This window comes from Conger conger, chromosome 5, assembly GCF_963514075.1.
Source record: "Conger conger chromosome 5, fConCon1.1, whole genome shotgun sequence".
Taxonomy (NCBI): domain Eukaryota; kingdom Metazoa; phylum Chordata; class Actinopteri; order Anguilliformes; family Congridae; genus Conger; species Conger conger.
In genome coordinates this window covers 28,193,321-28,214,115 of record NC_083764.1, presented here as the reverse complement: position 1 = coordinate 28,214,115, position 20,795 = coordinate 28,193,321, and the positions used below count along the sequence as shown (strand labels likewise).

The 20,795-nt window shown below is 41.7% G+C and overlaps 1 protein-coding gene across 2 annotated transcripts in view; it reads right to left on the bottom strand.

Annotated features, from left to right (window-relative positions):
- LOC133128126 (B-cell lymphoma/leukemia 11B-like) overlaps positions 1–20,795 on the bottom strand; it is a 58,447-nt gene that overhangs the window by 35,300 nt on the left and 2,352 nt on the right. The window contains exon 2 of one of the 2 annotated variants that reach the window (XM_061241431.1): positions 8,414–8,785. In XM_061241431.1, the coding sequence (XP_061097415.1) occupies positions 8,414–8,785 (372 nt within the window). The remainder of the gene's footprint in view (positions 1–8,413; positions 8,786–20,795) is intronic. The other variant, XM_061241432.1, reaches the window with a different exon arrangement.

Below are 20,795 nucleotides of genomic sequence, written 5' to 3'. Positions count from 1 at the left end.
AGTTCAAAACCCAATAAAATTCTGATCATTGTGGAAGGAAATATGCTGCATTTTGGCAGAAAAATGAAACTATATGCTTGAAATACGTAAGACAGATCATACTGATTTGAGCAGAAAGTTTATTCAGTTTATTCATTTTTTTTGTTTGCAGCCTTGTTACCATCTATACAAAAGTGATCATACTTGCATTGAAATGTGCATGTATATAGGGTAAATATAGATGTAGTTGTCACTGAAGAGATTTTTCCACTATTACTGCTGTATATGTACTGTTGAAACACCTGGCTGTCATTTCAGTGAACAACCTACCCAGGTGTTTGTTGTTTGTGCCCCGTTACCACATATACAAAAGGGGCCACCTTTGGATTGGCATTTGCATTCTTTAGCCTTGGTGGGGAAAATGGATGCAGCCAGAGGTAGAGGAAGAAGACATCGTGGAAGAGCAAGAACAGTTGTGACTGGTGAAATCAGAGCCACAGTCATTGATCATGTGGTAAATCATGGTCTGTCCCTGAGGGAATCAGGTTGAGGGTTCAACCAAACTTGCCTAGATCCACAGTCGCTTCAATAGTGAGGATTTTCAGGCAAACCAACAAGTACTATACAGTATTTACAGCATTCTGACTGAAGGAGTTCAATTGATGTGTATATTACAGCAGTACTGTGATTTGAGAAGTCTCCAGAAAAAGCAGATGTATCAGTGCACATTTGTCTTTGACTCACTACAGGACCCAGCGGTTACCTCACACAGTCACACAGGGGGAAGGGGAAGAATGTTTACACCTCAACAGGAGGATACAATAGTTGGGATGGTCATTGTCAACAACAGCATCAGGCTAAGAGAAATACGCAACAACATAATCGCAGACAAGAACATATTTCCAAACATTGACAGTGTAAGCACTACAACCATTTCAAGAGTGTTACAGAAACATCAGATCAGGATGAAACACTGTCCCCTTTGACAGGAACTCTGAGGGTGTCAAGAAACTCAGGTACCAATATGAAGTTTATGAAGGTATATGTGAAGGTTTAGGACCACCACCCACATGAACAGATGTCACTTCTAGATGCAATGGCTGCTGGGTGTATGACATAACAGTGGAACACATCCAGGGCTGGATAAGGCACGCAAAAAGATGTTTTCCTCGGTGTATAGCAAGAGATAACATTCGGAGTGATGTTAATGAAAATCTATAGCCAAATGCAGAGGACAGGATGGATGGGCCAGGCCAACAGTAGACTTCTGATACTGATAGGCAGACAATATATGTGCGAATATACTGTATATAGTGGAAATATTGCTATTTGGTATGTATTTGTTATTGATTGTAATGTATTTTGAGTAATTGAATTACAGTATATTGCACTGTGAGAACAAACGTCAAAATACTGTAAACCCTCTGAAGAATACTGTTGCTTTTGTGATTTGTTTCTTTATCATATATTGTTTTACATTACACAGTAAAAATTGTTATTCTGGGTTTCCAATATAGTAAAACATTCATTAATTTACAGTTTACTGTAAATTTCCCACACTCAGTCACGACATCTCTTATGAGAGGCAAACCAACAGATCAAAAGTTTCTTTAGCTGCTTGGCTTGAAATATTTCTGGATGCAAAAATAGAGGAAAGGGAAACACATAATATATGTATTTAGCAATGCTCCATGTTGTTTGTGTTTTGCAGTTCATTGAACATTGAGTGACAAAGTAGTCTTATGGGAGAAAGCATATGCTATAGTTATGGCAGCATGAGTCACTTTTGGGTGAAATATTAAGTGTATTGGTGGTTGAAGTGCATTTTGCACCAAAGGTTAACTGATGTGCTCAAGTGCGTGTTTCAAAAGCACACTGTGTGAAGAGTTTTGAAAAGGTGGACATGGTATTGAAACAAGTGTGAAAACGATTGTAAAAAACTGTAAAAGAACTAAATGGGAGACAGAATAGTGGATGTGGGATATGTGGCTTCAAAGGACAGGACAGTGAATCTCTCTACCCCACTCACATGCGCACACATACACAAAACACAACAGCACTGCAAAAAACATACAGACGTATACACATGCACACACACACACGCACAACCATCTGGCTACATGTTGTACACACCTCCCGACACCCCCAATGCACACTCTCTCAAACATATAACCACTTCACTTCCCACCTGCAAACTCACACACATGCCACCCCCAGCCCCCCATCAGCCATACACACACACACACATTTGCTCATATGGAAATAAAAAAACCCCAACAAACCTGAACAGGAGTAATTAACAAGGTTTCATATGCAAATGTGATTAATGCAGAGCTACAAAGTCATTATGCAAATTAAGATTTCCTAGAGGCTCTTGACAAATATTCAGTGCTCTCTCTCTCACTCCATCCCCATCTCTCTCTCTCATTCCCCTTCTTTTTCTCTCACTCCTTCCTTCCCTGTTTCTTTCTCTTTTTCTCTCTTGCTTGAATCAGATGCAGTGCATAACTCGTTCTTGTACGGCAGAGAAACATCTCTTTTATGGGGCTTAAACGAATCAGAGATGATGATGGCCACGTTCTGGCATTTACAGAGGCAGGCTGTCAATAATGACAAGGAGACAATGCAGGTGTAAAACTGGAGGAAGAGCATATGAATATGCATGAGACTCACCGCCTTTGATGATTTAATATTTAAATGAGTCCATGCAAAGTGATTAACAAATTAAAAGCAAAAAGGCAAAAAAAAAATCCAAGGAGGAATGACGTTTAAATATGTGGGGGCAGCTATTTCCAGTCATTGCTCCTTACCTCGTAACATGCCAATGTGCTCTCTCTCTCTCTCTCTCATCGGATCTCAAATCAGCAGCGAGACGAAGCATAAAGGCAGCAATTTTTACTTTCCCCCAAGGTGCACCTGACCTCAGACCAGGTGTTGCCCCACAAAAGTGCTTTCATTCCGATAAACCAAAATAGAGTCTAAATCTTTTGCAAGACAGCCACCGTTTTTTCCATTCAAAAAACACAGATGCATATGAACCAGTCTGTTAAAAAAACAACCAGACTTGGGTCAAATATGTAATTGTTTTTGATTCAAATACTTTTCTATGCTTTATAGAGCTTGTCTGGTGTATTGGAACCTATGAAATGCTCTCAAAAAATGATAATCCTGCTTCTGGTCATCTTGGTTGGCTCAGTTGCACCAGGCAAGATCAGTCGAGCATGAATTGAATATAAAACAATTATGTATTTTACACAGGTCTCGAAAAAACCATACTGCAAACAATCATGGACTCTACCTATATCAAACAACCTTGGCTTTCCAATCCAATGCCAAAAAGGGCACTGAAGACCATCTCTGTGGTAGTGCACACAATCCATCCAAACCATGTCATATTTGTCAGGCAATTATGTAAAATTCAGCATCAAGGTATGACCAATCAGCAAGGCATTATTTTGTAAGTTGGTTAACCCTCTTTATTCTATCTGCTGGAAAAAATAAAGGCAGACTAAATGACACGTGATTTACGATAACGTGCTGATTGCTACATTAAAGCTCATTAAAAAACGAGACTATTTCCTGTTTGTCTGGATGACTCTGGGTGCCATGTGTGGTCTACTCAACAGGTCCCACATACTTTGTGAGAGTTGCCAAGATGAATAACCGCCTGCCAAGATCAAATGTAGTGAGGCATTGGGAGAGGGAACGTGCCATTGAGGCATATACACTCACTGAGCACTTTATTAGGTATTTATTAGACTTAATTTTTAGACTTATTTCTGCTGCTGTAGCCTATCCACTTAGAGGTTCAAAATGTATTTTGAAAATATAAAACATTCCAATATATTCTGAATTCAAGATGCTTTTGTCCTTTAATTTACTCCATAGTATATACACTCAGTGATCACTTTATTAGGTATTTATTGGACTTATTTTTTAGACCTGCCTATCCACTTAGAGTTATGATGCATTGTGTGTTCAGAGATGCTCTTCTGCATGCCACTGTTGTAATGTGTGGTTATTTGCGTTACTGTCACCTTCCATTCAGCTTCGACCAGTCTGGCCCTCTCTCATCAACCCTTTTTTGCCCATAGAACTGCTGCTCACTGGATGTTTTAACATACTGTTATGCATGAAAATCACAGGAGATCAGCAGTTTCTGAGATACTCAATCTGCCCTGTCATAGCACTATTAAAGGTTTGAACAGCTACACCTTTCCCTCTAATGTCGGGGACGACTCTGTTTCAGAGCAAACTGTGTAGTCAGAAGGTCTGAACAGAGATTTCAAAGGCCTACAGTAAAGCCTGTCTGCCCTTTACCGTAACCAACCCAACACGAGATTAAGCAAAATGAGGTACACCAACCATGTCCACACTACTGACAGTTTTAGTTTGACACCCACACAAAGTATCCTGCATGCCACCAGCTTTCCATTTATTAAAGCAGAGATACATTAACATTCATGGGTAACAATGTTGCAGTAAAGCCTGTCTCACTTTTTACACTGCTTGAGATCAACAAGATCTTTGTGTCTGTTTGTGGCAATAGCGAGCTCAGCAACATAGCAAAGCCACACCTTCTCTTCACCGGTAACCAGCGGAGACATCAACCACATCCGCCCCTCGTTAACCTTGTCAAGAACGCCCTAACTGTAGTATGTGCATGTTGGAATGAAGCCATTCTAGTTGCCTTCAATCTTATAACTTAATTTACATTGCCAGTTTTAAATCATCCCTAACCTGTCCATTCATCCATCTGCAGTTCAAGATTCAACCATTCTAGGGGGTCAGCCAAGTTGATCTGACTTGGTCTTTGTGTGCATAAGAAAAATCTATAGTCTGAGCCTTTTTTTCCTCTTTGTCTGACTTTTAATTATTAGTGACATCCTGTTGAATCTCCAGCTGCAGAATGAGAAGGAAAAATAACGATGTTTCCCCGCGATGTTTCCCCCTCGTTCCCTTTAAGTGACGGCTTCAGCCTGCCTCGGACTCGGGTAGGGGAGGCTAATGGTCCGTGCGCAGAGGGACTCTGTTAGCCCGTGGCACCAGTTCTGCCCTGCGGCCATGGCGAATGTCACGCTGTGCTTAATTAGGGCCGTTAAATGTAATCCTATTTGGCTGAAAGTTGAGAGCGCTAAGTGGCAGCGCCGCAGAACAAGGCGGGCGAGCCCCACGTTGTCCTGTCGGAAAATTGAATTCAGTCCTCGGGTGGTTCAGCGCCCGTCCTACATAAGCAGGGATAACCTTGACTCCCCACCCGCCCACCCACCCATCTCCAAGCAGACACCAGGGGTGTTCCTCCCTGAATTGAAATAAGAAGCTCGTTTTTTTCTGTGCATGCAGTTTCTTTTCCCTTAGAAATATTTTATCTTTGATTTTGGCTTTCATATATATTTTTTTAATCCAAAGGTTTACAGCTTTTCCACAAAAAACTTGGGGAAAACAGTACTACCTTTCATTTACTGACTAACAATCATGGCCAGTGCAGAAACAATCATTGCCCACCAGAGGGAACAAAAAGAAAAAAGTCAAGAAAAGGAGTCTCAACCAATATGACTACCAGTGCTCCTTCTGTTCTTCTGTATGTACATATGCAGGCTGAAGCCTGCTCTGGACCACAGCAGGAGTTTATACTATATGCTCTGTAAGAGTTGATTTAGTACTGAAAATGTGTATGTAAAGTATAAACCCTCAAAAATGTTTTGGGTTGAGCTATAGCTGAGCAGAAACTGGTAGCTGAAGCTGGCATTTCCCAAGAGGTACGTTTTCACCACGTTAGGCCACATTGCTAGAAATAGATTTAGCTGATGCAGTACAATACTGAAATTCATTAATGTCCTGTACATTATTTTAGATAACATTACTGTACCTGAAGGACACCAAATTCATTTCAGAAGTGGGGAAAGGGGGGTGTTATCGGCAGTCAGACAACGCAATTTGTTCAGAGATATAACTATTTATTTATAACAACGTGCTACCAATGCTCAACTGAGAGACTCGCTGATGCTATAAAAACAAAAGTGAATGTGTCAAAAGTGGGTAAGGGCAGCACTAGCCTTCTGCCCCACCTTCTTGGCTCCCTTGTCATGCATTAGGAAAACAAAAAAATGCTACAGCTTCTTGACAACCAACGACCCAGTAGTTTACCACGATGTAATTCACAGATCATCAATTTTTAAGCTGGTCAAGCTGGCATAGCTTGATTTCACAGCAGCACAGCACTGAGGGGTCCACTCCCTGTTACTGGGTGGGGTCCATTTAGTGTACTCTACCAAGCGGTTCATAGCCATTGGACCATGATGCATCTCTGTGCAGCATGTCTTAACAAGAGAAAAATGTACTTCCTTCCTGGCAGCTGAATTATTGTATAGAAAGTGTTTGTTAGCCATGAGATGAATTATAATCAGTCATAATAGTGTATAAATAGCCTTGCACAGCTCTTGCCTGAGGAATTATCCCACTGTTTGCATTCAGCTGTGCTTTCATTTTGAAACACTTTAACACAACAATAGAAATACGTTATTCACTGAAATGTGAAGAGACACCAGATATGACTCGTGCCAAAAAATCAAACACTGCTCTCAGTGTCCCTGATCATTAGAGAATAATCCAGGAAATTACAACTACGAGCTAGAGCTAGTCTCCTCACTGCCAGTCATCATGAATCAAAGAAACTGATAGGCTGAAGAAAAAAAAGTACAGTCCAGCACAAGCTACGAACAAACTTCCTGTCTAAGCATTTCTACATAGTAAGTGGCCAGTGCAGAAACAATCATTGCCCACCAGAGGGAACAAAAAGAAAAAAGTCAAGAAAAGGAGTCTCAACCAATATGACTACCAGTGCTCCTTCTGTTCTTCTGTATGTACACTCACATGAAATGCACTGCATATGCAAAAATGTACTAACTGACCAGTAAAACATTCACAGATGGAGGCCTTGGTGCAGCTCACAATTACCCCAAGTAACAACCTCCCCTTGCCCTTATTAAAAACTATGTGCGATTGAAAGCAGATTTTCTCAATTACTTTTAATACATCTTGCCTAAGCGCATATATTTTCACCAGAAACCTCAGCCACCATAACATCCCCAGCTGTCCTTTTTTTAGTTTTTTCCATTGCATCTCACGGTCCGTCACCTGACCATTTGTGTAATTTGTGTAATTTGAACCCGTTGCAATTTAAAAAATATTTCCATTCTTTTTTTGGCCGCATAAAGGAATTACAGAAGGTGCCACATGCCCCCTTGCAACAAACATCTTGGTCGCCGTAGGAAATCACAAAGAACTTGTGCAGATGAGAAAATATGCCACGAAGTGGAGGTGTTGGTAGCTCCAACCAGTCCTTAGCAGCACAGCACAGTTGCACATGTTACATGGTCTGACCCTGAACATTATTTTAACAGCCTGCTTTCCCAGTTCCCCCTGGGCTCTGCATACTGTGACAGCACTGTTTTGTAAGATAACTCTCTAAGTGTTCCTTCCCTGCAGCTGCACAGTAATAACCCCCTCTTTACCCTATTGAGTAGCTGGCTTTTTAATCCCTGGTTTTTGTGTATTTTTTTTCTCCTGGAGTATCTGAATTTTAATGAGCTTTCCACCTTTTAAGCAGATGGCTAGGGCCGGATTTCTTTAGAAATACTAGGTGAGCTGTTTGTCACATTTCTGCACATTTGGTTTCAGCTGTCAGCATGTCCTCCGGGGGGTTTAGAGCTCGGTGTCTGTGAAGACACGTTTGCTCTGAACGGCAGCCTCCTCTAATGAACTCACATGTACGGCAGCGAACTCACTTGAAGGAAAGAACAGGCGTGGAAGAGCTTTCAGATCTGTACAGGAAGCTGTGCGTCTGTCAGCACAGAATGTATTTTCTGTATATGTGGGTGTGTGTGTGTGTGGGTGTGCAGGCGTTTGTGTGTATGTGTGTGTGTGCATGTGTATGTGTGCATGCGCACATGTGTGTCTGTGTGTGTGTGCGCGTGTATGTGTGCATGCACACGTGTGTGTGCATGTGTATGTGTGCATGCGCACATGTGTGTCTGTGTGTGTGTGCGCGTGTATGTGTGTATGCGCACATGTGTGTGTGCATGTGTATGTGTGCAAGCGCACATGTGTGTATGTGTGTGTGTGCATGTGTATGTGTGCATGCGCATGTGTGTCTGTGTGTGTGTGCATGTGTATGTGTGCATGCGCACGTGTGTCTGTGTGTGTGTGCGCATGTGTGTGTGTGTGTGCATGTGTGTGTGTGTGTGCATGTGTGTGTGTGCATGCGCACATGTGTGTCTGTGTGTGTGTGCGCATGTGTGTGTGTGCATGCGCACATGTGTGTGTGTGTGTGTGTGCATGTGTGTATGTGTGCATGCGCACATGTGTGTCTGTGTGTGTGTGCGCGTGTGGACCTGCATGTGCAACTTCTTCACTCGGACCGAACGGGACCCACCTGCTGGAGCTCTCTCCTGCTTGGGATAGACTCTGGCAGGAGTCTGTGTTCTCTGTCCCTGGGCCTCATCCTCCTCGGGCGTCACCTGGATCCCCACCTCCACTGGCTCCTCCCCCCTATGGAGCGGGAGGCAGGCGGGCGAACGGGGGCCACCGCGGCGCTGCCTGCCCATCTTGTCGTAGCAGCCATGACCTCCTGTCAGGCCTTGGCACAGGGACTTTTTGTGCTCAATGAACACCAGGATGTCTCCCAGGGGGAAGTTGGTCTGACACTGTCCGCAGGTGAGCAAGTCACGCTCCCCCAGCCCCTGTACCGAGCTCGGAGGCGTGACCTCCAGGGTGTGGCCACCATCCGCCGCATGGTCCACTTCTGCTGAGGAGGGTGAGCGCAGACACTGAACATTAGCTAAATATTTTGGCACTCAACTCTAACCACTCCCACTTTCAACACATTCTGTTAGCCTTATCCAGTTCCCTTTCAACACAAGTTTGAATTCACTATTTGTGACCTGGGAAGTATAAGGTTCTATCTGCGTTCTCAGTGGGATATTGACCTTCAAAGATACCGAAGTGAATGGGTTCCAAGCATAAATAACCTTTTAAATTTGGGTTTTTTTATACTGTATTTTTGTGTAAAATGTGCACATATATTTAGTACCCTATAAACAACGTTTTTATGACACAAATCATTTTTGTCAAGAAAGTCAATTAGAACCATATAATTTGTAAGTCTCAAATTACTATTACGGATTCACTGTGAACTATTTCTGGTTAATAGAACTGTAATTTCTTTTTTCTTACTTTCTTACTGATTTACAACATTGGTTTGTATTGAGTGTGTTTAAAGCTGGCCGGTCCAATCCAAAAAGGCAGTTTTTTGTTCTAACCCAGCACGAAGACACCCTATTATAAGACCATGATTAGTTAAATCAGGACTGCAGTGGGCTGAAACAATAAGATAAGATTTGACACCCCAAGTTTAAAGGTTCAATGTAATTTGCTACCAAATGCCTGAGTTGCATTAATGCCACTATCTTCCTGTGGCAGAAACCATGGACCTAAAAGAAAAGAGTAGAAAGACAAAGGCTGGTTGTGGCTATCAGGCAAACCTCATTTCATGCATCTCCGACACCTTGTATCCTCTTTAAAAAAAATAGAATATGAAGTGACACAAGAAGTAAAGTTTCACGGTAGATAACATTAACTGATTAGGGCGCAAAGTAATTGTTCACTGAGGTTTTACAAAAGCAAATGATACAATCCAATAAATTTTTTATGAATTAGAATTATTCTGTGTGCTATGTACAGTAAGTGTGCATCCAGAGTTTATTTCTGCGATACACAGCTGTAAGGCCACTGTCTACCCTTGCCATGTTGTGCACTTCTTCAACCTTATTTATAATGTAGAGGCAAACGGAACTATAATTTACCGTTTGTGTTGTTTAAGATGAAGAGTTTTCATTCTTACACAAATTCACGAACCGCTCGTGGGAACCTGCCGAATGAAGCGGCGGCTACATTTCAAATACAATATTTGCAGGTGCCTCTGAAGCACAGCAGCGATAGTAGGGCACGGCACTGTAGCAAAGTTCAGAGCACTCTCTGATAGCAGACACCTGAGACGATCCGTATCATCAGGATACGATCAAAGGGGCCGCAGCGCTCGGAGCAGGCAGCTTCGGTGTCTGAGTTTTCAATCGCCCTGGCGGTGCTCTACGCGAGACACCAGAGCGGGGCCACCGCATTCTCCGGATATCGTACCGCTACCGCTGCGGCTGCGATATGCTGCAGCTGAAGTGCCACCTGAACCTGTGCCGCAGGCATGGAGTGAAATGCGTTCGTGGTCAGGAGTACTGTGTTGCAGTTACTTCCTGTGCCCCATATAAGCATAAAAAACATCCCTCCCCCCATGCCCCCAGGACACTGGAGACCCTATCACAGAAGACCTTGGACAATGAGGAAGCAGTCGAGGAGACACTGGGAATAATATTTAAAATATATATATATATATATAAAAAATAAAAACAACACTATGTGTCCCAGGAAAGTCTAAGGCCAAAAAGGTCACTTCAACTGATCACCATCACCACAAGAAAATGTGTTATGGTGCTGCTGGTTCAGCAAAGCCAGTTTAAATGTACTTGGTATAACCAACAGCACATTCACCGGCTGCTTTTCTGAATGGGCCCAAGCATCGGCCTTACGTGTCGTGTTTCAGGGCTTCTTACATTCATGGCAAAATACACTGTGCTTTAAAAATGTAATCGCAGTCCTGTCAACAAAATAAGATAACATTGTGGTATCAGACTTATAAATCCCTGCAATCATGTGAATGAGATGCTCATGGATGCTTTCACACTGGTCTGTCCCTCTGGGTTAATCTGAAGGTCCTGGTGCAAGTTTAGTCCCAACGGATGTTCAGGCTAGACACATTTGACAGGCACATGGCCCAATCCAGACAGCTTCCATTTACCGCTCAATAAAAGGCCAGACAATCCCTTGCATGGACAAATAAATGTGATAATATTTAAGGCTCTGCGCTTTTCAATTCTTTTTTTCAACATCAGACTCGAGGGCCAATTAGACAAAACATGCGACTTTACTGATTTCATACCATTTTTGAAGTGTGACTGTAAATTCCCCACTTAAACCTCGAGAGCCTTTATAATTTCGTCCAGATATAAATATTTGCCCGCAGTCAATTAAAGCCATCCTCACTGTGTCTGTGTGTTCAGTTCCGTACACAGGAGTGGAAACAGGAGGTAGAAACAAGACCATGGTTTAATCATGAATGCTAAAATGGTTCTATTCAGCGTTCTTCTCTGCTGATTCTGCTGAGAGGTACAGTGTGTATACAAAATCCAAACTGCTTTTCGGTCCTCAAGCTAGAGATGGAGTGTTTTAAGAGACAGTGGCCTGTATTCAATAAGCATTTGTCCTTAACATTGACTTTCAAGTAAATGTAAACCTTGCACTTTTTCTTCTGTGCTTAACTCAATTTGGCAAGTTAGTTTTTAGTGATTCTGGAATTTTCCAAGCTGTGTTTCTGAAGAAGAAAAGAAAATATTCATTTAATTTTAAGCATTAGTCAAAGTTAAGGGCAAATGTTGATTGTATTCTAGCCAGTGTCTTTGGGGGAGCTAAAATTCTGGGTTCCACTGTGTGTCTGTGATATTGAATCCTGGTGGGCGAATTGGCACATTGGCACATCTCACTCACAGTGATTCCTCTGGTTGATCTGGAGCCCTGCAGCTGGCTTGTATTGGCTGCATGATAAGTGTACTCCTCTGAGCGAATGACTACGCAGCTCACTCGGTTGATTGGCAGTACCAGCTGGCAACGAAGACTTGTCTCTGCTAGTCATACTGTAGAGAATGCTGCAGTGGTGAGATGGATTGGGTGTTTCTCTGAACACATTTTACCCAATTGGGAGATTTGAAAAAATGTGGACAAACACTGCTTAAATGAAGCCCTGTATGATTTCCAAAATGAGACAGTGCAAGGAGGTGCCAATAAGGCTCTCAATATATAGACTTGATAAAATGAAAGTGAGAGAAGCTATTCTATGCTCACTGATGTGGTCCAATCATTGAGCATGACTGAGGAGAAAAGCTTCCCTAATCCCTCCCCCTTTTCTCCCTAGTATGTAATGCCCAATAGGTCCTATATATAGTACAACAGTGATACTCATCAGCCTTGGGCCAAATGCGTAATTGTTTTGGATTCAAATACTTTTCTGTGCTTACTGAGCTTGTCTGGAGTATCAGAGCCTCGCAAAAAGTGCAAGCCCCACATTCTGGTCCTCAATTGCACCAGCAAGATCAATTGAGCACAGAAAAGTATTTGAAACACATTTGAAACACATTTAAAACATCAATTACATATTTGACACAGGTTTGCGACTGATTCAAACTTGTTATCACACCACAAATCGCAAGCAGGCCTTGCACAGACAGGAGTCAGAGGAACACCATCTGCAAAACAGTGCCTGAATCAACCAGTGGGTGTTGCTAGTGAGCTATAAGGGGACACCATCCAGGTTGATGGAAGCCCTCCTATCCCTGACCCAGGGCGACAGTAGAGCAATTGTGCGCCATCAAGCAGGGCTGCTGGACACAATCCGTGCTTGCAGAGAAAGGATTGTTTTGATTGGTTCTAAAAAGTCAGTGATTGACAGATCCCTTTGGCTCCTCCAATTGTATCCTCCTCCATCTTTATTTTTGCCTCAAACTAAGGGACCAATAAGGTTCAGCAGAGGCACAGAGGAAATGCGGCCGTGACATCATCCGCAACCATGCAAACTAAGCAGCTTCATGCCTGGATTCTTCTTTTGAGGTTAACAAACACACTGACGGTGTGCAGACAGACAAAGACAATTCCTTCATGCTGAATGCAGATTCTGCCCACATGACAGCCATAAATTGTACAGTACAGTACATAAAGGAGCTGCTTTTTTCATTAAAAAAAGGTTTTTAGATAAGAAGGAGGCCACTGGTGGGAGGACAGCAAGTTTGCAGTCATTTTCCAAGTTGGACTTGCATCAGGGTCTAAACAGTCATGGTTTTCACCTTTCACCAATTTATGCAAAAAAATTAAATGAGGTGAAAATACGTTCAGTAATTTACTGATAAATAAAGTAGTGAGTGGCAAAAAAATGTGCAGACCCTGTGGCTCTCCAGGACCAGGAGTGGGGATTCCTGTTCTACTGATTCATCCAGCACCTGAACCCTTAAGCCAGGGGGTGTCAAAATTAAGTCCTGGAGCACCGCAGTGGCTGCAGGTATTTGCGACTTCATGTCAATCAGCAGCTAATTAAAATCGTGAGAACAAGGTGTGCGGATTCTTTAGCCAACCAACAACTTGAATGAAACACTTTTCATTTGCTGAAACATCCTAAAACCAACGGTAACAGAGCCACACACTACTAAATTCTGACACCTGCGCCCATAAGCGAATCATTATGCTCATTCTAAATGCTTATTTTTCCCCTTCTTTTTCTTTTCCTTGCTCCTGGCTCAGAAATCGATCGAGGTCCGCCAACTTTAAGGACATTATAACCCCTTAAATGTTCTTTCTAGGAGCTAGAGGAAGAAGTTAGCAAGTTACCAAACTTTAGCAAGGAAACATGAGCGCATCCTTCGCAAAGTATTTTTTTGGAAAATGTGACATATGAATGATCAAACTGTGGGTCAACCTCCTCTCCTCATCTGGAACGCACCTGCCACAACTGTAACTGACGTGGCGTCAAACTGTCATTTGAAGGAGCAAGGACATTCTCTATGCCTAATTCTCATTTTTTCAGTTTCCCCATCTTTATGTGTATTTCTCACCTCTAGGTGTATGGGGCTAGGAGTAGGAAAAGGAGGAAGGAAAAGAGGTGAAAAATAAGTGTTTGGAAAGCGTCTAATTTGTTTCAATTACTGATTGAACCACCCCTCCCTGCTCTGATTGGATCATGTAAAAAAAAGTTAGAACACATGACAGGATATTCCCAGCTAACAGGGCATGGTCTGAGAACATTCAGTTCAACGTTATCTAAAGGTACTAAAAAGGTTTCACTGTAATGTTACAAAATAACATTCCTGGAACGTTCTAGAGACATGTGATGTACGAATGTTTTACTTCATCATATTTTTAGAACGTTGCTCACATAACGTTCCTAAGATAATGTTTCTGCAATGTTCTGGAAACATGTGATTTAAAAACATTTTGCTTCACAACATTTTTAGAACATTTTTAGAACATTCTCTAGTTGCCCAAAAAATAAAAGGTTGGTTGGCCCTCCATGCACAGAATTGGTCAGTCATGCTCTGAAGCCTGGCGTTAAATTCTGATTGCAGGTAATTAAACAGGAGGGATCTGCGTCCCTGTTCGGTCGTAACCAGATTAATACCATGACATCAGCCAAGAGGCAACGTAATCGGTGATATCCCTCTATCCGAAAATCTCATCAGATATACATTATCCAATAATTTCATTTGAAAAGGGAAAGGGGATTGGGGGGGTGTGAAAGGGGCTCGTAATCTCTACACCGTATACAATGTCACGGCAACTCGTCTCCTTAATGCCAGGTATTCCTCTCCTATAGAGATTCAGACCCACTGACGACAGAGACGTCTGTGCTCTGTCTCTGTTTGACAATGGGAGGATTATTTCAGGATTATTTGCACAATGAAACACACACGTTTATGCGGTTGGGGGAGGGGGGTCGGGGGCATATCGTGTGTGGGCACCTGCCGTCAGAGTGCGCAGGCATTTATCCGCGATGGCCCCAGAAAACGGGACATTTCCCCGATCAAAGCATGCTTTGCAGAGAGCAGCCAAAAAGCCACAGACATCAACGCCACTGTTGAGCACCGCTGTCTTAAAGCATGCATTTTTTTGTAAGTTTGATGCCACACTTATGGACAGCCTACTCTTCCAGAAAGGGGTTTTTTAGTTTTCAAACCAGCTGTATGTACCATGAACCCTGAGTACGACACAGAAACAGAAGTATCCTTATTTATGTGTGAGAAAAGGCACTGGCAAGTCTCTGGACAAAAGTGAGTTCTGGTGTAAATCAAACTCAGGAAGTAGATTCATTTCTTTGCCATTTCGGCTACATTTTCTTCCGTATTCTGCATACCACAAGGTTTTTAGATGTACTGTACCTGCTTTTCAATTCAACTTACAAACACATAGAAATTTTACATGAGTTATCATTTCAGTCAATTTCCACATCGATTACATCAATTAGGATTTCTGTAAAAATTTATTATGACTTATTATATGCAAATGTTTGTAAACAGTAATTAGATCAATTTTATTTCCCTGGTGAAAATGATTTGCGTGTGTGTGTTAATTTCATTAATAAACTCAGGAAATGAGTGGATCTCTGTGCATTAAATTTACAAAATAAATTTGAATGTGTGTGTTTGTGTAGTGCATGTACTCAATTCAGTAGATGTATGTATCTATTGCTGTATGTGTGTGTGTGGGTGTGTGTGTGTGTGAGAGAGTGTGTCCCTGTGTGTGTGTGGGTGTATGTGTGTGAGAGAGAGTGTGTCCCTGTGTGTGTGTGAGTGTGTGTGTGTGTGTGCGAGAGAGAGTGTGTCTCTGTGTGTGTGGGTGTATGTGTGAGAGAGAGTGTGTCCCTGTGTGTGATTGGGTGTGTGGGTGTGAGAGAGAGTGTGTCCCTGTGTGTGTGTGTGTGTGTGTGTGTGTGTGTGTGTGTGTGTGTGTATGTGTGTGTGAGAGAGTGAGAGAGAGAGAGAGAGAGAGAGAGAGAGCGAGCGAGAGAGAGAAGAGAGATGAGAAAGATATTTTAAAACATGCAGCAGGGAAGCTTACATATTTACATAAACTTGACAAAAACATATAATGATGCTGACCAGTTGCAGCAGATCTGAAACATGTGCAAGGAAACCCTCACACACACAGACAAACAGTCCTGTACCCCAAACAGGACTAAAGTTCATATACTTTAAGACCAGGCTTTCCCAAACTCATAGACTGAGAGCGCCCCCTAGCAGGCTAAAAACAGTATGTCCACTATAAGATCTTTCTATTGAAGGGGGCTGCAACATGATTAGAAAACAATGAATGTTAAATTATGAATAAATGTAGCCCTAAAAACTTCCATAGCCAAAAAGGGGGGCAATGTAGCAGCCTTTGTACTTCTGACAGCATCAGTCCAAAGACATTAATGACTGCTGGAAAATGGCCCTTATTTCAGCAGAATAGATTCAGGTTCAGACATGCTGTTTCATTCCTTTGTCTGTAGCTACAATTATTCACTGGGGCAAAAATATCTTTCTTGTGTCTTTCTTTGACAATGGTTTACTGACACTGTGTTCAGGGGGACAAGAGGTGACCATGAGTCTGCTGTCATTCCATTTGGAATAAAAAAGTGACTTCTTAGGGTTAGAAGCAGCAAAAATCCAAAAATACAGTCAAGATTATATCAAAAGTGCAAGCTTAAATTCTAGGCAAAATTAAATGTAAAATACAGTGTTGTCATTCTGTAATAATGTCTAAACACAAACACTGACAGGCAGCAGAATTTATGGCTTTATTTAATTTTCCTTGAAGAGTTAAATTTGCTGTTGGCAAGAAGATCTTAAGAAAATTATTATTATTATTTTATTTACACTGTAAAATAAATAATGAATCAATACAATACAACAGCACCAAGAAATTCAATCCAATGAGAACTGTATGTATATTTAGATATGTGCACAGTAATATTTTTAGCATTAGAAGTGTGTCGCAAATTAAAACAGCGTAGAAAAAAACATCCACAATACAGCTACAATTTTGCAAGTAAGCTTTCATGAAATCTGTGTGCCTAATGTGAAATATGCTAAATCTACCAACCCTGATTTATGTGACTTTCAGATCCTTGCGTATTATTTTACATCTAGGTTTGTATGTACGGAATTCACAAAAAGCCCAGGGATAATCTTTATGCACTGGGGCGCGAAAGCAGACAGGTACTTACGGAGCTATTGAATTTTAAAATCCACTGGTATTTCCATGCACGAGAGCTTAAAGTAACAGTGTTATATGATAATGAGACATTGTCTACAGCAAAGACATTGCAGCAACTGCAGGGTGTCACTGTAAACTGCAGCGATCGTGTGCACGGAACGCATCTTTCATGCAAGCAATCGTCTGCTAAGGAGAACCTGCCTCCAAAAGCACTTCATGAAAATACTAATCAGAAGAGACAAGAATTAAGAAAATTTTGTCCTTAAAAAAAGAAATGCCACAAATGAATCATTCACATTTTGTCTATAGCAGCAGAATTGACTCAACTTTAAGAGATCCTAAGAAACTGTGAGAACATGACATTTTGTATGTATTTGTATTTGTATTTGTATGTATTTTACAAAGGCTGTTGCTTAGTATGTTTAGGCCTGCCTCAGACACAACACTATCCGACTCAATGTCAATTCAGCAATAGTTGGACTATATACTCTATAGGACCTTATATACTCTATAAGTGTTGATTTAACACTGGGAATTTTACTGTGCACACACAATTCCCCTCACGGAATGTGACAAACTGTCACACACACTCCATTACACATGTCCCCTTAAGATGTAGACACAGCTCTTTATGCTCCGGCTTATCCCCACACACCATCCAACACACATTTTATAACATACTGTCCCACAGACTCTTCTCCATTCTTTTTCACACTGGCCCTACATACTATACAGTACAACAGCGCTACTCAACTCCACGTCCTGCAGGCCGCACTGTCTGCCGTCCTGCAGGCCGCACTGTCTGCAGGCATTTGCTTCAACAATGCACTACAACACCTGATTTCACTAATTAGCTTATTATCTGAACCAAGCAGGTAAAATAATTGCCGAAATCAGGTGGTGTAGCGCATGGTCGGAGCAAATACCTGCAGACACTGTGGCCTGCAGGACATGGAGTTCAGTAGCGCTGCCATACAACATGTTTTCCCCCATACAATTCGCAGCACACTGCAGAAATCTATTCCACACAACATTCACCGTACTGTCACTCACATTTTACAGTACAAACACAGACCGGCACAATATCCCAGATACAGTCCTGATACAACTCACTGTCCCATATACAGCCAGACATACGATTCAACACACTGTAACAGATACAGTCATTCACACAATTCAACACATCTTCTCAGATACAATGATATGTACGGTTTAACACAGTGTCCCAGATATAGTCATACTCCTGGTACTACACACTGTTGCAGATATAATCATACACATGGTACAATTCACTGTCCCAGATACAGTCGTACACAAGGTTCAACAGACTGGCTCTCATACAGTCATACACATGGTACTACACACTGTCCCAGATATAATCATACACGTAATACAACACACTATTGTCTCCTATATTTTCCCAGACACTGTCTCACGCACTGTGCAAAACACACTCCACACACTGTCCCAAAGTCTGCCCAACCTTGCCCTGTGCTGTATAAATGTCTGTATATTCCCCAAAACCTGGGCCTTAATCAGACCAGATAGACTGGTTCTTCCCGCTTCACCCTGTCCATGAGTTTACAGTATCTGCCTCTGGGTAAACCTGCCGGGCTTATAGTCTGTCAGCTTGTCTGCTCAAAATGCGCTCTCTGTCTCTCTCTCTCTCTCTCTCTCTCTCTCAGACAGACATGCACACACACTGACAAACACACATGCACACACTCACACACATGCCTACATGCACATATGTTCTCTTCTACACATGCAGTTATCACACAAGAGTAATGCTGAGTTAATGAGAACAAGACAGGACAATATCATCTACAATAAAATAAATAATAAATATTACTCTATTAAATTATTTCAAACTTTAAATTACATTTTTTACTGTGCGCACACATGCACAGACACACACAGAGTTAGGGATCAGGGTTTTTAACCAGGAAGTTGCAGTTCAATCAGGAAAAGTGGTTGTTCCCCTGACTCAATATAATTTGCATGAGGCCGACTAACTATCCTACTAACTACCAGTAGGTCTATAACTAGATGAATTCCCTGCTGAAAGAAAACAGCTCAAGCTAGGTTTTGAAACAGCTGGTAGCTGGTTGACCAGTTCAGACCGCTCCATACTTAAGATGGTTTGACCAGCTCAAGCTATGTTTCAAGACAGCTGGTAGCAAGTCATTTCAAGCTGGTTATAGCTGGATTTTACACCAGGGTTGTATAAATGGTGGACGTGTAAGTCAACTGAATAGGGATGTCTGTTACGTAAGCCAGCAATACACATTTTGGCACACAATACAAATATAGTGGATGTTAAAAGGGGCCCTATCAGATCTACAAGACCGGCTATTTTAACGATACCTCACAATTTCCTTACATTTCAATCCAGATTTGATTTATGATCAATGGATATGGACTTAATGACTATTCTACCTATGTTCTGATCACTATTCAGTAGACCTGCACACCAGCTTGTTAATGCAAATATTTAATCAGCCAATCTTGTGGCAGCAAGTAAATGCATAAAAGCATGCAGACACGGTCAAGACATTCAGCTGTTTTTCGTACCAAATATCAGAATGGTGAAGAAAAGTTATTTTGACCATGGAATGATTGTTGGTGCCAGAATATTTTTGAATATTTTAGGAACTTCTGTTGGTGTGAAAAACAAGAAACATTCAGTGAAAAAAACATCCTTGTTAATGGTGGAGGTCAGAGGAGAAGGGCCAGATTGGTCAAAGCTTACAGGAAGGTGACAGTAATGCAAATAACCACGCATTACAACAGTGGCATGCAGAAGAGCATCTCTGAACAAACAATGTGTCAAACCTCTTAAGTGGATAGGCTACAGCAGCAGAATACCAATAAATCTAAAAAATAAGTGTAATAAATACCTATTAAAGTGCTCACTGGGTGTAGGCTACATATGGAAATTTCACTGTTTTGTGTGAGTAATGCAATGTATTGGCACATTCATGTCTTTGCTCAAGCGCATGCCGGCAATAGTTTCTATTTACATGGAACACAGAAAACATAGCTACAGTACGTGGAGGAACAGATCGTTAAACTGAGTCATGGGGGAGAATGAAATCCGTATTCATAAGTTTTGTTTTACCTGTTCCTGCGGCGGAAAACTGTACGTCGAGAATAGGAGGTTATTGTCTGGTCAGTACAACGACACAACATAGAAAATGATTAGTCTATAAATTAATGGACGGTGGGCAGGACAGAATGTGCTCAAGTCTGTTCAACACGAAACAGATTTGCGAAGGATTACATCACACACTTCTGCTATGAATTACCTGGATTAGAGCCTCTATAAAATAACGTTTAATCTTAGAACTGAGAGAAAGCCCAGTGAAAACTGTGGGAAACAGAGAATTGATTCATTTGATTTGAATGTGCATTAAAAATTGAGTAGGCCCATTTGTTTTCATTTTAGCTAATACTGATTCCAATTATGCATCAAACTGTGTTTTTCAGCCAACTGATAAAAGCCCAACTGTAGCCTAAATGCCACAGGTAGGCTATATCACCATAAACGTAGCCTATGGGTGAAGTAACTCGAAATCAGGTTAAAATAAGTAAAATTTGGCTAATCACGGATGGAAGCGTTCAGTTAAAATGGGTGCATCCCTGCGAAGGCTGTTGGTATTTTATGCAATAGGCCTTTTCATAACCCTGCTATTAATCTTATGCCCCGTGTCTTGATACCTCTGCAGGGTGGAAGGCTCTGAACTGCAAATGACATTCCAGCACGATAAATGAACTGCACGCAGGAACTGGATAACATAACTGTTTTTCCAAATGCACAATATGGAAATTCCACCAAATGTAGGCCTATCCACTTATGAAAAGGTTGCAAAAAAGACTTAAATATGTCTTCAAGAGTAGCCGATGTGTTAAGG